The sequence below is a fragment of the Papaver somniferum genome, chromosome 8 (genome assembly GCF_003573695.1).
Source record: "Papaver somniferum cultivar HN1 chromosome 8, ASM357369v1, whole genome shotgun sequence".
NCBI classification, from domain to species: domain Eukaryota; kingdom Viridiplantae; phylum Streptophyta; class Magnoliopsida; order Ranunculales; family Papaveraceae; genus Papaver; species Papaver somniferum.
In genome coordinates, this window is record NC_039365.1 from 15,979,049 (window position 1) to 15,997,289 (window position 18,241).

General features: G+C 35.3%; 2 protein-coding genes across 2 annotated transcripts; both read left to right on the forward strand.

Moving 5' to 3' along the window:
- Positions 1–7,540: 7,540 nt before the first annotated feature.
- LOC113305158 lies at positions 7,541–9,364 on the forward strand. Its single transcript, XM_026554254.1, has 4 exons — positions 7,541–7,629; positions 8,267–8,503; positions 8,717–8,775; positions 8,919–9,364. The coding sequence occupies exons 1-4, from the start codon at positions 7,541–7,543 to the stop codon at positions 9,362–9,364; spliced, it is 831 nt and encodes a 276-aa protein (XP_026410039.1).
- A 266-nt stretch (positions 9,365–9,630) lies between these two features.
- LOC113305159 (probable transcriptional regulator SLK2) lies at positions 9,631–18,189 on the forward strand. The gene is made up of 10 exons (XM_026554255.1): positions 9,631–9,920; positions 12,480–13,389; positions 13,587–13,718; positions 13,958–14,006; positions 14,243–14,457; positions 15,668–15,736; positions 16,263–16,363; positions 16,517–16,610; positions 16,727–16,796; positions 16,902–18,189. The coding sequence occupies exons 1-10, from the start codon at positions 9,631–9,633 to the stop codon at positions 17,849–17,851; spliced, it is 2,880 nt and encodes a 959-aa protein (XP_026410040.1). The 3' UTR covers positions 17,852–18,189.
- The last annotated feature ends 52 nt before the right edge of the window (positions 18,190–18,241 follow it).

Consider the following 18,241-nt stretch of genomic DNA (forward strand, 5'->3'; position numbering starts at 1 on the left):
TGAAGATCTAAGAAGATTTGAAGACAAAGAATACTTTGAAGATTTCTGATTTGGGATTCATAATCTTTGGTGTGCAATATACTTGTTTCGGTAAAAGAGGACCCAACTATAATCGGTTTATCCTTGTGGTAGATTAGATTGATTAGTTGTGTAGATGGGAATCAATACAATTATTTGTGATTAAAAGTATTGATTGAAAAATCTTAACAATTACTTCATTAGTTGATAATAAGATAGATCCAAGAACCTGGCGAAGGAGTTTATTGAGATAAATAAAAAATCCTTTGTCGAACTCATATCACTTGGTTGAAAAGAGTTGATACCAAACAGATTTGTTGTTCCTTTACTGTTTGGAATACGAACCAAAGGAATTGTTCCAAGTACGTGACTTATTACAGGTCGGAGGCGTGGGAATACAGACGGAACTAGGTGAACTATAGGTTTAGTTGCTTGGTATCAACTATACGAAGTTGGTTTGATTTTGTATAACGGCTTAATCCTGAGAGTATTCAATTCTGGACAAGATCCTGGGGTTTTTCTGAATTTACGATTTCCTCGTTAACAAAATCTTGTTGTGTCATTTACTTTTATTTTCCGCAATTATAATTGTTGTTATTATTATTTAAAGTAAATTACACAAACGTTAATTCCTATTTACTTGATAAGCAATCCTATTGTTTTTGGTTAAGTCCAAAGCTTTTATCAAGTAAACATACTTCGTTGTTGTATTGTCTCGATCTCGTATCCATAGACGATCACACAAAGTGTGAACCGATTTGTTGTATTGTCTCGACTCAGTCCATAGACAATCACTTTCGAAGAAAGGACTTATAGGTGGAAAAGTTTTAGATTGAGGTATATTTGGATACCCTCGTCTTTTCAAAAAGAAGTAAAATTGGCATAATATTTTGCAAGAATGGTGGAAATATGATACAGATTGTTAACCATATTCCCTGAGCCAGGATAACATGTGTGTTTAAATCCCTAATTTCATAACTCCGTGGATCAAAAAATAAAATTTTAATAATTATCTTTAGTAGATTAGGCAACTGAAAATAGGTTTTGTTTCATTTCTAGTGTTAACAACAAATTGATAATCTTAAACTAGCATTAGGTATTTTAACGCACATAAGCCATATTGAGATATCGCTAGTGTCTTACCATTCCTAACACTGTTGTGGCCATAATTAAACAAAAGTAAAGTATCTTGAAGTAAAGATTTATCTCTAGTCATATACCTTGAAGAACCTTAATCATAAATCCAAGTTGATGTAATACAAGGATCATCACATGTATTCATAATACTAATTTGAGTACCACCAACGGATTGTTGCATTTGTTGGACGTTTGAAACATCATGATAATCATTGTTTAGTAAGTGATACTAAAAACACATGTGTTAGCAAAATGATGTATCTTCCTATAGATTTGACGCTCAACTGTTAAAAAGTATTTGCAATGCTACCAGAAGCATCAACACTAGCATTTGTAGAACTAACACCGTTCTTGAAAAAACCAAAACCATATTATTCTTTGAGTTCTTGGAAAAATTGATACTATTCTTAGAATTCTTGTTTTTATTCTTCCCACTTTTACTACTATAATTAACATTTCTCTACCTAAAATTCGTAGGATTAGCAGTATCAAAATCATTTCTAGAATCATGTTATTAATCATGAAATTATTGTTCATGATTCAACAAACGAGATTTTATTTCCGCAAGCGTTAAAGGAATTTCACGATTTTGTGTTGAAAACACAAAGTTGCCATATTCTCGTTCGACACCATTCAAGATGTACATCATTAAATCATAGTGCTACCTTTCTTCGATAACAACTAAATCATCATCCATGGTTTCCATAGTACGAAGATAAAGATAGATTGATTGACTTTTTCTTCTTAATCCTTGTATATGACTTCGTTGTGTATTCTTGAATGCTGCAAATTTAGTTCTGAAACCAATCTCAAGAAAACACCAAGTTTCACGGGCAGAAAATAAACCAAGAACGTCATTCGAAAATATTTCCGTAAAAATTAAATTCAAACAACTAGCTATCAATGATCTGCTTTCCTTCAATAAATCCATTTTGGATTTACACTTTTTAACACCATTAACAAGAAATTTAAGTATAAGTTTTGTAACCTCACCATCCACATAACCGAAAAGATCACCGGATATAACAGAATCGGTTCAAACTGATCATTCCAAAACAAGTAATTCGTTGAGTCGAAACAAAAGCACCAATGTTGTTAAATGGTAATAAAAGTTAATCTGAAGTAACACCATTTTCACATTACTAGAAGAATTAGCGACATAATAACTATTATCAATAATATTTTGATTCCATACATTTCGAGGATTTTATTATTGTTTGACATATTTCGAGTAGTTGACGTTAACGATTTCAAGAAATTGATGTTTGGATCATTAAAAGAATAAACAAAAAAAAATCAAGAAAGAGAAGATCTAATATACTTAGAATCAAGATGTTGAAAATAGATGTGATCAATTTTTTTTAAGAAGTACTTGATCTTGGATGCGATTGAATCACAATTCTAGTGAAGAGATTTAGAAAAATGTTTTAAGGATTCTTGTATTTTGAAGCAAAAACAATCTTATTAAAAGATATTGAAAGCGTACATGACTCATATCCTCTTCAATTTATAGTCTAATGAAACTAGGGGAAACATTTGACCATACATTACTTAACCTCTCAAATCTAGCATGTTTAGAAAATATGTCTATTATCTTATTCATCTCATTTGGTATGTAATGGCACGGTCAGGAGTTAAATTGATTAAAAACATGTCTACTATCTATCTTTGAGTCAAGATCGAATAGGACCTTCTCCAATTGAGTTCTTTTTCCAGCAAACTCCTTCCCAGATACTCTTAGTCTCCTACACTCCGCTTGCTTGGCACTCTATGCTTGGTTCAAAAATACGCGTTTTGCTCCTTGCTACGTACCTGCATAATTTCGAATAATTAGACCCATGCCATCTGTTTTGAATACATCATTATATAAACCATCAACGTTTACAGTTAGAAAGTCAATGAGAGGGGGTATCGAGTGAAGATTTTGTCTATTAAATATAGTGCTTCTCTTTTGAGTAGTAATATATCCATTACTATGTTCCTCAATAAACTATCGGCATCTGAAGATAATCTTGTCAGGGGTACTTTTGGAGTTTTGAAATACTCTTTGACACCTCTCAGACCATATGTAATGATTGCTGTCTTGACTAAATCTGCTTCAGAGATTTGATTGTGTTAAAGACTGTCAAACCAGAAACACACATATTCAATCAAGTTAGTGTTGTCGTTGGTAGTCCAGGCTGTAACCGTAAACCAAACTATTCGCGAGATGTTTCAGTTCAAAATAATATGAGAAGGAGATTCAACACATTGATAGCATAAAGAACATAATGGATAAATGTGTTGCATGTAACGGACAAGCAGATCTCTTGTTGACAGAATACCAACTATGCATTTCCATAAAAATTGACGGATCCTTGGGAGACATTGTAATTTGCAGAGCCGCTTAAATATTTGTTGCATTCTTGGACCAACCGATGTCGTTTGTCTGTTGTCTTCATATATTTTTTTGTAGGAAGATTTGACAGAGAATCTTTCACTCTTCTCTAAGATCCAAATTAGTTTATCACTATTATCTCTATAAATAGAGATCTTGAGAATATGTTCACCATTACCTGGATTAAAGAGAGAATGTAGCAGGTCTGTATCCCAAGAAGAATATTCGGGTTCAAACATCTTCCAAACATGAGTATAGAGGTGGGAGTTTATTGCATTCTTCTTGGGGATAGGTGGGTCAGTAAGCTCCGGAATCCATATGTGTTTCCATATAAGAATGTTACTACCATTTTCAAGTACCCAACAACTATGCTGCTTGATGAAAGATAGTTCAGAAGACATACTTCCCCAGGACCAAGTGGTGTTGGATTTATTTTTTAGATCAAAAACTTCACCATCTGGATAGTACTTAGCTTCGGTAGATTTAGCCCAAAGGGTTATGTTTGCTTCACAAAGTCTCTATGCCGATTTAGCTAATAGAGATCTATTGAGTAAGTGGAGGTCCCTAAAGCCGAAACCACCCCCTTCTTTTGGTTTGTTGAGATTCTTCCATTTGATCACGTGTTTCCCATTGTTACATTTCTTATTTCCCTAAAAAGCTTGTTGGGATGAATTCATTATTGATATAGTGGAGTCTGGAAGTTTGAAACTTGTCATGTGATAAATGGGATGAAATTTGTAACATTACAGAATATAACAGATCTTGCTGCTTCTGACATGCTGATTCCACTCCATCTTAAGTACTTAGCTTCCATCTTGTCGATGGGAATTGAAAAAGAATTCTCTTTTCCCTTCCAACAAAGAAAGGGATGCATAGATATGTTTCCTCTGAAATATTCAGTTGTCTTACTTGCAAGCTACCACTAAGGTCTTGACCACAAGAAGGACTAACATTTTTACTCAAGTAAACTACAAATTTTGAGAAGATGATGAGTTTCCTTGAATATGAGCTGAAATCTCCAATAACTTGAAGGAGTTTGTTAACATGAGTGAGATTTTCTTACAAAACAAAAGACAATCATCCGCGAAAAGTAGATGATTTATCTTGGGTGCAGATCTTGAGATTTTTATACCTGATAGTTGTTTAATACTTTCGCAATGAGCTAGCATTATATAAAAGGATTTCATTGCAAGGATGGAGATATGGAGACAGTGGATCTCCTTGACGAAAACCTCTTGATGGTTTGAAAGAGGTTGTAGAAGAGCCGTTAATCATAATTTCAATTTGTGTTGTATTTATACATTGCAGAATTAGCGGACAAAACTTTCCACTAAACCCAAATTTTCTTAGGATTTTTATCAAGAAACTCAATTAATTCCAATCTGGCGAACGCTTTCGACATGTTCATTTTCAATGCAAAATGAGCAGTGTATCCTATTTTATGTTCATGGCATGCACTATCTCTTGAACTAAGATGACATTTTCTGAGATTAGTCTACCTGCCACGTACGTTATTTGCATGGGATAAATAATAGTGTTTGTATGCTTTTTCATCCGTAGAAAAATAACTTTTGATATGATTTTATAAACAATGTTACAAAGCAATTTGACAAAAATCCTCTGGTTTGCGAGCTGTTTTAGTCTTGGGAATTAGATCTACTCTAGTTTGGTTCAGCTGCTTAAGAAGAAAACCGAGTGAAAGAATTCCTGTATCATTCTGCACACATCATGCTTTACAATGCTCCATTGATACTGATAAAAACCAGGGGGAATCCGTCTGGTCTTGGGATAGTCCATGGATTTATTGACATTAAGGCCTGGTATATTTCTTGTTCAGTCGGGACTGCAGTGAGAGCATTGTTGTCTTACTCTGGGATACATGTAGGGATGTGACCGAGGAATTGAAAGCTATCAGCAGGTGACGAAGTAGTTATGATCTTTCGAAAGTTTGATTTTAGAAGTTGTTCTCTAGACTCTCTTTTCTGACGCCTTGATCCATCAGGAGCAAGAAAAGAATCAATTTTATTACGAGATTTGTGCTTATTAGCTCGTACATGAAAGTATTTTTAATTTTTATCCATATCTTTAGCTTTTTCACAGTTAGAGCTTGCTTGAATGTCATCCAGTTTACTTTAAAATTATAACATAGGAAATGTTAGAGTGAAGTAAGAATATTATTACATACCAAAGGTATTATCAGGTGAATCCGTTAAACATAGCTAATAGGTATGTATATCATATCAGTTGACATAACAAACTTTAAAATTAAAACACTCAATACAAGTTGACTAATAGTTGACTATATTCTTAATAAGTGTAATTAATAACATTGAAAATAAAATGTAACTGTTAATATTTGGTTACTAACAAGCTTGAACTCACGAAAAAATCAGGTGATTGTTATAGGGGACACCAAATCTTTTGGGGGTATATTTGGTTATCCATATAAAATAAGATAACCCTGGTAATTGGATCTTTGGAGTGGAACCTGAAAATTTTGGTATCCCCATTATAAAACGTGATAAATAAATTCATCTGTGAAATTTCAAAGTATCTTCTTCAATCTAACCAGCTAGCTCGTTATACTGTAACAATATAGGGAAATTTGTGAATTTAACTTTCAATTTATTTTTTTTGGATCTGTAAAAAAAAAAAGCTCTCTTTATAAGGGAAACAAGGGCGAGATGCCCCCAACTTATAGCCAACCAGGAAAAAACCAAAAAAGATTAGGTCAACCACAAAGTTGTAATAAAACCATACAAAGACAAACTAGAAAATAAAAAGTGAACTGAAAATGTTATAAAAATTAGATCAAATAACCCCAGTCAATGTTCATCGGGCCCAACCTTTCCCTATCTGCTTTTGAAATTTATTAAAGAGACACGCTTGAATAACTATTTGTGACTTAACCATAACAAGCCTAACAAAACTTATACATGCAAATTTGACTTCAGTTGAGCTTATATTTTGAAAATTTCTCAAACTTATTTTCTGCCATATCACCTAAATTATTGTTGCCGAAACAACTTTCCGAACTAGAGCCATTCTATCTTTACCCATTTTACTTCAATGGTTTATTAAACTTTATTATATTTTGAGGAGTTTCCTATTTCATTTTAAAATTACCAACGAAATAGCCTGAAGTGTGCACAACGAACCAAAACTTAGAAGCGTGCAATTTTCTTCTTCCTCCTTAAACCATGAACAACACCTATTAACCCACGACCGACCTTCAGGGACATCGCTGGGTATAGGCTAGCTAGGCAATGGCCTATGGCCCCCAAATCTTAGGGCCCCCAAATTATATGTTGGTCGCTATAGGGTATGTTCTACACCCTTGGAAAATTTTTGGTTTGTGTCGGCAGTGAGTAGAGGATCATGGATATTCCATTTTAATGATAAAAACTAAATTTGGATTTATCGGTTTTGACTACAACTCTTTCTTTCCCTTTTTTCTATTATCTCTCTGTATGAAAGCTTTAGGATTTCCTCTGACCGGTCTCTAATTAGAAAATAAGAAGAAGATTAAACTACTGAAATCAGGTAAGTTCCGATCAATAATCTAACTCTTTCTCTTGTTTCTACCTTTTATTTAACAATTCATTAGTTATTATATGTAAAGAGTGCTCATTGTATTGCAATTTAGGGAACAATTGATTCCATGTATTTCCAAATTATGATTCAATTCAATTTTTAAGTTTTTACTCTTTAATTAGAATTGGATTATGTTGTATTATTATTGTTGTCAAATGGGTGATTGTTAAATTTCAATTGTTAGTTAATTGACATGGACATACAAAATTGGCTTGTTTGTGAACATGTTTTGTATCTCTGGATTCTTGAAGTGATCAAACATTGATTCCAACCATGGGTCCATTTAGAAGAACAAAATGCAAGAGTGATGCTTCTAAAAAATAGACGAAGGCAAAAGCTAAAAAACTTAAGAATTCTCTACGAGGAACAATGAATAAATATTTGGTTTCAAATAATAACATCCATGAAGAAATAATGAATGGCGGTGATGAAGAATGGGAAAATTTGGTTAATGAGATGGAAGCAAATGATGATTTGTTAGAGAATGATGAAAATGCACATAAGTAAAATGAAGAACCAATGGGGCAAGAATTGTCACCACCAAATTCAAATGTATCCAGCAAGATGAAGAGCCAAGTGGGAAGAATTATCATCATCTGATACAAATGAGATTGTGCAAGAGGAAGTTGAACATAAAGAATATGGACCAATGAATATTTATGATCCGGGAAATTGGGGTAACAATATTAACCAAAGTGTGAGAGATATCTTGGTAAAGAAAGGTCCAATAAGGGAAATATATAAGAATTTTTAGTTTCCTCTTGATAAATATAATAGATGCTTCAATCATGATCATTACCTAAGAAAGATGGAGAATGGGGAAATGTGGGACAGGAAATGGCTAGTGTATTCAAGTATCGTGGATATAGTTTTTTTTTTTGGTGCAAGTTATTTAAACAAGATGGAAAAAAAATTCAGTCAGATACAAAGGGTTCTAAGAATTGGAAGAATATTAGTGCTAAACTTAGCAGTCATGAAACTTCCTCAAGACGTATTATAAATCTTAATAAGTGGGTGGAATTGGAAAACAGATTGCAAAAGAGCCATAGACAAGGAGATGAAGGAACATATCAAGAAAGAGAAGGATTATTGGAAGCAAGTCTTGATAAGAATAGTCTCTCTTGTTAAAACTCTTGCCAGGAATAATTTGGCTTTCCGTGGAGATGTCGACAAGATTGGCGAACCACATAACGGTAATTTTTTGAGCTTTATTGAAATGATATCTGAATTTGATTTGGTAATGCAAGAACATCTTAGGCGTATTAAAGATCATGGCATTCATCACCATTATCTTGGACCCCAAATCCAAAATGAATTGATTTCATTGTTGGCACGTCATGTTAGGGAAAAAATTGTTAAAAAGATTCAAGAAGCCAAGTATTTTTTTGTGATACTTGATTGTACTTCGGACAAAAGTCGTGAAAAACAAATGTCTGTTGTTATAAGTTGTATAGATGTTTAGGCAACTCCTACGAAAGTTGAAGAATTCTTTTTAGGTTTTTTGAAAGTAGAAGAGACGACGTGAGAAAGACTTTTTGAAGAACTTAAATCTTTTTTGCGCAAGCTTAATCTTAATATTGATGATATTAGAGGACAGGGATATGATAACAGATCTAATATGAGTGGAAAGAACAAGGGGTGCAAAACAGGTTACTCGAGGTAAATCTTAGAGCATTTTGCATGCCATGTGCTTGTCATAGTCTAAATCTTTTGATTTTGGATATAGCTAAATCATGTCCCAAAGCAATAACATTTTTTAAGGTTGTGCAACATTTGTATAAGTTTTTTTCAGCATCAACTAAGCGTTGGCAAGTGGATCAAGATAAGGTTGGTGGTCTCACAGTTAAAGCATTGTCAGATACTCCATGGGAAAGCCATATTGAGGCTATTAGAGCAATAAGATTCCAAGCTCCGAAAATTCAAAAGGCTTTACTTTACTTGTCAGAGTCCAGTGAGTTTACTGCACAAACAAGAGCTGAAGCTTCTTCACTATTAGAGCATGAATTTGAAAATTTTGAATTAATAATTGGGATGGTTGTTTGGCACCATCTACTGCTTGTGGTTAATTCAGTTAATAAGTTGCTTAAAAATAAGGATATGCATCTCAACACTGCCGTGAAGCGATTTAAAGATTTTGTTTCTTTTATTGACAAATATAGAAGGACTGGATTTGAGAATTCGTTGATTGAAGCTACATCGGTCGCCGCAACAATGGGGATTGGACCTACTTTTCCATAAAAACACATAATTAAAAGAACAAGACATTTTGATGATGAAAGTGTACCCGAAGAAGCACCTCCATCAGGTAAAGAATCCTTTAGAGTTAACTATTTCAATTACATATTCGATCAAGCTATATCTTCACTCACTAGTAGACTTGAACAATTTGAAGAGTTCGCATAAATTTTTGGATTCTTATGTAATGTTGATCAGTTGCGTTCTCTTGATGATGATATCTTAATGTAGATTCTTGCATCAATCTTGAGAGTCATTTAAAGCATGGTATGAGTTCCGATATTAATGGGCATGATTTATATGCGGAATTGAAAGTTTTAAAAAGTTATATGCCTGCCGACACCGGTAAAGCAATTGAAGTATTGAATTTCTTAAAAGATATGGAAGGTTGCTATCCGAATGCATTTATAGCGTACCGAATCTTATTGACAATTCCAGTTACAGTCGCCTCGGCCGAACGAAGTTTTTCGAAGTTGAAGTTAATCAAGAATTATCTTCGGTCGACGATGTCACAAGAAAAGTTGAATGGGTTATCAATGTTATCTATTGAGATTGAGATGTTAGATAACATTAATTTGGATAGTATAATTGAAGATTTCGCGTCAGAAAGGGCAGGAAGATCAGTTTTTTATTATGAGATAAGCTATTTTCTTTGTGTTTTTAGTTTTTCTTTTTTTTTTTCATTATCATTTGACAATCTGTAATAACTTTACATCAAATCGCCAGAATTTTAGTCATTTTGCTTGTATAGGTCCCCGTTTCAGTAAGTTCGTCTAGGGTTCCTAAAACTTTTGCTACGGCCCTGCTGACCTTCTCTCACGAATTTATCTCGTGTTAACACCTTCTCTTAGATAGTCGTCCACAAAAAGAAACTAACTTTTGTTAGTCATAAACTCATGATTTGTAAATGAGAATACCACTATTAGCGGGGGTGATACCAATTCAGCGATTTAACTATCAGAATCGCTTAATATTTTTTTGCCCTATATGAATTGGTAAATAATACTGATATCCCTTTATAAATTATGATAAAATTGACCATAAACGATTAGAACGAGAAGAAAGTCTATTATATGTTTCACTTGAAAATAACCACAAAAAATAACAACTTTTAACTAAAAGAATTTGAGCTTGTTTTTTTTAATCTTCCACGGTCTTCCGTGGTTGGAAGAACATCTAAATCTTAAAAAATAATATGAGATTATTGCTTAAAAGAGTACGCATTACACATGGAAAACATCCAATGGTATCCAAAACAAAGGAATGATTACTAATAGAAAATATAGGTTATGAACTTAGCCACTTAGGTACTTGAGCATAATATGAGATTATTAACAATCTAAATCTTATCTTATCATAAACTAGTGTTGTAAGAAAAAGTCCTTATCTGTGTCTTCTTCATTTGTATACTCTTAAACAGATTCCATACGCAAAAATTAACATAAACTAATGGATTGTATACTAAAATTCTGATGAGGAAAGATATATACTAAAATATCTAAGCTTATTGCATGATTATAGGATGCCCAATATATTATATTAATCTTTGTAAAAACCATCTTTCATGGCTATAGTATCGGTATCACTTTCATGGAGATCAATCACACAATTGAATAGCCCCATTTGTTTGAGTTGGACTCAACTTCCAAGTCATATCTAGCCGAGTAGATTGCATATCCGTAAAATCTTACATTTGAGTCATGCATGGTTTATCGAATAAATTAATATTCCCTTCATCCCTAAACAGATGACCATCAATATAACTGAACTATAACCAAACAAAAACACTTATCATAATGCTTGGTCTTAGCAAATGATTTTATTATTCAATTAAAAAGACATCATCCGCCCGATGCTTGACAACCCTTGCCACATATCATGAGTACCAAATTTTATCGACAAGATGATGGCCAGTTAAATGATAAGGTTAAATGAAATTGACAACCTGATTTTAAAACTCGTGAGCACTAAATTTTATCGACAAAATAAAATATAAAACACACTTTGACGGCCTTTATAGCCCAGGCAAACCAATGGTCATATATCTCTTTAGCTCAATGCATCAATCAAAGTCCATAACAAAACATTGCCTTGTCTACATTAATATAGTAATTTTTATATACGAAATTATAAACAAAAAACAAAAATAATCAATTCTTTAAAGCATTAAACAAATTCAATAAATCCAATTAAATTATCACAATTAATTAGTAGATTAATAAATAAATTAATTGCATGACAGTGAAAACCACACGAGGGTTTGTTTCTATCCTACACACCACCCCACCATCTCCTTCGCACGTGACACTATCTTCAAACCCACCAATCGAATCACAACACGTATCCCCATCAGAACAACCGAATCGCGTCTCCACCACAAGATCTCTAGATCGAGACGAATAATTCGCAAAGATTTAGCCCCGTGTTCTCGCAGTTTTCGTCACCGGTAAAATCAGGTAAGAGTAGGGTATGTAACCGGTTCAGCCGGTGACCTAAAAAGTATTTTATTTATTTATTTTCTTTTTACTGTAATTCCCGCGAGTTATATATATAAGCTTTTTAGGTTGTGAACTTAAGCTACAATGGCGGTTGCCTTATTTAAGAAAATCTAGTGAAGAAAAGAAAAAATCTATCTATTTTCTCTTTGTTTTTTCTTCTCCTCCTAATTTTTTCAGGTCAGTGAGTACTAATTTTGACTTTATTTGACTTTCTTTTGATCTTTGTTGAATAGATTGATCCTTGTTGTTGTTATTACAGTATCTAAGAGTTAAATCTAGGACCAAGAACATGTTGTTAAGAATGAAATTAGTATGATTGATGGTGTTGTTATTGTGGGTTTGTGCATGATTTGATTTTCTTGGATTTTTTTTAAGGTTTGAAATTAGAAAATTAGGGTTTTTTTTTTTTTTGCATTACTAGGAATGAGCTTGAGATCCTGACAAAGGGTTTGTGTTTTGATATCTGTAACAGATTATGATGATGATTATGATGAAGAGGTTGTAGTTTTTGGATTTATTAATTGTTTGAAGTGGAATTAGATTTGGGGTTCGTGGGATTAAGGATGATGTTGAAAGTTACTAGGTTTTTTAGGGTTTGAGTTGAGTTTTCGTTGTTGAAGATTGCGGGTTTTAGTGCTGGCACTGGAGAGCTACTTGGAAACCAGTCACCAGGGGACGGTGCCCCCTGCGGCACCGTCTAGGGTGGCTGGGGGGCCAACAAACTCCACTTCGAGTTCTGGTATTTTTTATCAAGGAGACGGGCAAGGGCAACAGCATCAATCAATAGTGAAGGGACAGTTAAATTCATCTTTTGGGAACTCTTCGTGTTCGGGAGCTGGGCGTGGTACAACTTTGTGTTCAGTTTCTGGGGATATGAACCGTACAGCGAACTCAGGACCAAGTGTTGGGGCGAGTTCGTTAGTTACAGACGCTAATTCTACTCACTCTGGAGGACCTCGTCTTCAGAGAAGTGCCAGCATAAATACAGAGTCGTATATGAGGTTACCTGCCTCACCATTGTCATTTTCGTCTAATAATATTAGCATTTCGGGTTCTTCAGTGATGGATGCTTCTTCGGTTCATCAAAACTCTCATCAAGATCAGAACTCCCAGCAAGTGCAGCAAAGGCAGCATGGGGGTTCTAGTGCTACATCTCAACCATCATCGCGACCCAACCATATTCCTCAAATGCTTGGCCCTTTGGGTCAGGAGCCAAATAACTACTCACAAATGAATAAGAAGCCTAGGCTTGGGATTGGGATCAAGCAAGAAGATATTTATCCGCAGTTGCAAACCTTACTTCAACAGCAGAGGATCATGCAGCAGCGGCAACAACAGCCACAACATATACTGCAGTCTCTGCCTCAGATTCAGAGGGCCCAGATGCAGCAGCAGTTGCAGCAGCAACAGTTAAGGCAACAAGTGCAACAGGGTATACAGCCACTTTCTGGAGTAAAACGCCCCTATGAGAGTGGTGTATGTGCTCGCCGGCTGATGCAGTACATATATCATCAACGCCATCGACCCCCTGTATGTTTTATGCACCTGTTTTTTGCTCCCCTACTCTGGATTGCTATTGCCAAGTCAAATGGATGATTATGCCCCTTTTTATGACCAGTTCCTTTTGCAGCTTCAGCTTTTTTTTTTTTCCTCCCTTTCTAGTTGCCATGGTTGGATTATTTTTCGTTGCATTTCACTACTGACTTGATTTTGATTTTTGTTTGTAGGAAAACACTATTATCTATTGGAGAAAATTTGTAGCGGAGTATTTTGCTCCACGTGCCACCAGAAGGTGGTGTTTGTCAATGTATGATAATGTTGGAGTTCATGCATTGGGTGTTTTCCCCCAGGAAGCTATGGTTAGTCATGCAGTTGGTGGATTTCTATCTATTGCTTATATTCTTTTGTTTGGTACATAGAGTTGTAGTATCCATTACCATCATGAGGGAATTCATCATTATACATAGATTCTCATATAATCTTCAGCACCAGTGAGCGCTTGTGTTGTGTCTCCTTTCCTCCTATAGCTTTATTTTAATCCACCGCCGGGCTTCTAGAATTCGATTAGCTTACATGCTGATGTATGTGTCTTTGTCAGGATGCATGGCAATGTGACATTTGTGGTTGCAGATCAGGAAGGGGGTTTGGTAAGTAGCTCCTGTTTTATGTTTTCAATACCTTCCTGAATACATCTATCTCTTCCTCTTTTAACTGTGGTGCATGGTAAGGAGGAAGCAATTTGAATGCAGCTAATTCTTTCTTTGGCAATATCTTTATGTTCTTTCCCGTTTCTTTTGTTAGACGCCATAACAAGAAGTCATCTACTGCTAGTCATTGAATGAATGTACGTAAACTCACCTTTCGTCGTTGCTTATTGTGACAGAGGCGACTGTGGAAGTATTCCCCAGACTGAATCAGATCGAGTTTGATAGTGGTGTGGTCGACGAGCTCTTATTTGTAGACATGCCACGGGAATGTAGGTTTCCCTCAGGTATAATGATGCTGGAATATGGAAAAGCAGTCCAGGAGAGTGTTTATCAACAATTTCGTGTTGTTCGTGAGGGCCAACTTCGTATAATATTCACCCCTGATTTGAAGGTGTGTAGTGATCATCATGAAGTTTATATTCTTCTTCATGTTTTAAGATTCATTTTTTATGTACTTCTTTATGTTAGTCGTTATCTTTTAATCCTCTAATTATCCGTGATAAAAAAAGGGGTTAGTAGATAATAGGGCAGCTGTACTAGGAGATTCTGCATGTTTTCGCTTCCCAAAAGAAGACCACCCCTTCAGATAACATTTCTAATAGATAACACTTTTAAAACTCTTTAGAGCCAATCACAAATTCATGTCTATAACCTGATCCTGGTGAAGGATGAAGAATACGTGTTATGTAACTGATAAATACTCTTACTAATAGTTGTGCTATTTACTATTTGTTTAACTGATAAATACATAATGTAACTAATAGCTAAGTCAGATACTTCTAAAACTCTTTAGAGCCAATCGCAAATTGATGTCTGTAATGTGATCCGGGTGAAGGATGAAGAATCTCAGAAAACACTGATTATTCAGTTTGGTCACTTCAACCTATTTTGAGAAGAGAACGAGGCTCGAGGATTCATGAAAAATATGGTTTCCTGGAGCAAACAAAAAAAATCAACTATGAAGAAGGGAAACACAAATAAACGGGAGGATTATAATATAAGATATCAGAACACTTAATAGTTGTTGCTAGAACACTTAATGGTTGTTGCTATTTACTATAATTATTTAACGAATATAGTAAATAAATATATAAGATACTTAAACTTAACTTGTACCCACAGTTTAGTTAAAGGTGCTCTATAAGCACCTAATGAGAGGGACATACTGATTTTGACCTATTCCCTTGGCCTTCCGAAAATGGTAGGAATACAGTATACAGTAAAACATGGTTCGTGGCTTGTTCTCAGTGGGTTCACGAACTTTTTCAAGTATTATGAACTGTGAAGGTATTTTAAATAATGCATCTTAGTTATAGCTATTAAGTGTATCTTCTGCTAAGTTTGTGTAGTTATCATCTTAACTTTACTTTCATGAGGAAGCGGAAGAATCAGTGAGAGAGATTTTTGGGATAGATGCCCGTGTGGTGGAGAGGGTTGTTTGAACTTTCAAGTGCTTGTAGTATTGGTTGCATTAATTTTTATCAAATTTTCTTTATGTAAGTACTTTTGGGAAAAAAAATTCAAAGAAAAGCTGCTATATGGCACAAAATGGTGTTGCAAATTGTTTAAATATGTTGACATCATATTATTTTGCTCGGCAGATATTGAAATGGGAGTTCTGTGCTAGGCGCCATGAAGAACTGTTGTCTCGTAGACTGCTAGCGCCACAGGTACGTCATTGTTTTTCCTTTTTCGTCTCACTAGCTAGAACATCTATTAAGATTTGAGGGCCATTTGATGTACCATAACATTCTCCAACGCCAGTCTCTGGGCTCATTTGTGGTCCAGATATGACCACTTCATTAGCCTTATTTCCCCTTCTAAGCATGTCACCGACTCTGTAGTTATTGTTTCCATGCCTCTTAATGATGAAAGAAGTGGATCTTCATAACAAGTCCAAGGGGTTAGTGGGTGTCTGTATATAGTAAGTCTTTGTGGTTTGGATACTGCCATGATACTGAGAACACTGGGGCATCTTAGTTTCATTCTATTATTTTTTTATTTCTATGGCCCGAGTCTTAGAATTTGCTCAAACTTCCATTTTGTTGGAAAAAACCCGATAAGCTGTTGGGGTCTTGTTGATCTACTAGGTTTGTATCTTAGGTGTAGTTTCTTTCTTCATGGATGGTAATAATAATAATAATAATAGTAAATATAACCATCATGGTTGACGAAGTATGTTCCTTCTCACTGCAGGTGAATCAATTGGTTCAGGCAGCCCAAAAGTATCAAAGTGCTGTCAGCGAAAGTGGATCTACAGGTCTCTCACCTGAGGATTTGCATAGTCACTGCAATGCGTGAGTCAACTAAACACTTTTTTGATATATTTTTCTTGCTAAAATGTGACATGCTTCTGTTCTCTACCTACTTTTTCATATAGAGTAGGGAGCTTATTTGCTGAGAATATAATCTGATTCTCTAGTCGGACCTTTTATGTTCTCTTTCTGTAGTTTCACGGGGGCCTGGCGTCAGCTAGGAAAAGTTATGGAGTTGCAGTCACTGAATGACTTGGGATTTTCAAAGAGATATGTTCGATGCTTGCAGGTTTTCGCCTGTTGTCGTCGGTCTATTGTTTGAACCTATTTTTTTTCTTTTTTCCTGAATAAAAATTGGATGCGTCTTTTTCTCATCATATTCCTGCTTTTGTTACCAACTAACAGATATCAGAAGTCGTCAGTAGCATGAAAGATTTGATAGAATTCAGCCGTGATAACAAGATTGGACCTATTGGTAACTAATTACTGTAAATTTTGGAAGGATTATTTACGCTTTTGGTTGAAAATGAACTTGATCCTTGGATGTATCATAAGTCATTCCCATTTAAATACTTTGCAGATAGTTTAAAGAATTATCCTCGACAGACAACTGCTGCCAAATATCAGATTCAAAAGATGCAGGAAATGGAGCAGCTGGCTACTGCTCAGGGTTTGCCAACGGACGCAAACACTCTGAACAAACTGTTGGCTATGCAGTCTGGTGGCTTGAACAACCACATGAACAATGGAAACAATAACCACATGGTTGGAAACGGGATTATGAATAGTCCAGCTCAATCAGCAATTGGATTGAATAATTACCAAAATTTGCTGAGACAGAGCTCAATGAATTCAAATCGTAACACATTCCAACAAGAAGCTTCTTGTTCTTCTGGCATGTCAAACCAGGCGCAGCAGTCTGTGATGTTTCAAGGTGCAGGTTCTTCACTTCAAGGATCTCTTCAGAATGGTCAAGCGAACAATATGCCAAGTCCTTTACATATGCAGAACCATCTACAACAACAGCAGCATCAGCGACAGAATACAAATAACCTGGTTCAACAGAGCAGCCCACAATCCTCTTCTCAAGGAAAATTAAGTGAGCAAATGATCCAGCAATTGCTGGCAGATATGATGAATAACAATGATGTAAAGGTCCAGCAGCCTCCACAGCCGCAGAACTCCTCTGGTTTGGATAATGCAAATGGAACAACTATGAATGAGCATGCTTTAGATGGTGTAAATGGAATAAATGGTCCCACCGTAAGCGGTTCAGGTGCAGTTAAAGCTGGAAGTACATGTTCTGTTGGAAATCCAGTAGGGGGATTTGGAAACAATGCAGCCCCCTCAAGTGGTCGCAGTATGGGTAGAAGTGATAGTTTCAAAGGAACTGCCAACAGCAACAATGGTCCCATGGTCAGTGGTGGTGGTGCAAACAGCTTTGAGAAAAAAGTCTCTGATAGTCATTTAGATTTTCCTGATATGATCCAGGACATATCTAGTGAGTTTCCGAACTGTTGGGATGACTAATCTCAGGTTGTGCTATCTATATTTGGCTGTTTTTAAGACGGCCTTCTTTTTTATAAGGATGACTTCAAAGAGAGAAGAATTCTCACTGTACAGAACCCTTTCTAAACAGGCAGCCAGTAATAGTTCATCTGAGAAGCCTTCGACTAATGTATGCTGAGAACAGCTCTCTATGGTTAAAAGTGTCGTTGTGTTGGGTATGTTTATTAGGGGATTGGCAGTTTTGCAGTTGCGCCATTTTCTATTGGTCTTTCTTTAAGTGTAACCCTAGTTGCAATTGACTCTGATCAAACATGTTTAATCCAAGAAATTTAAAGTATAATCTGTTACTGCCAATGCAATCAAATTTCTAACTGTGCACAACAGCTTCATCGTCTCCTGCCATTTCTTTCT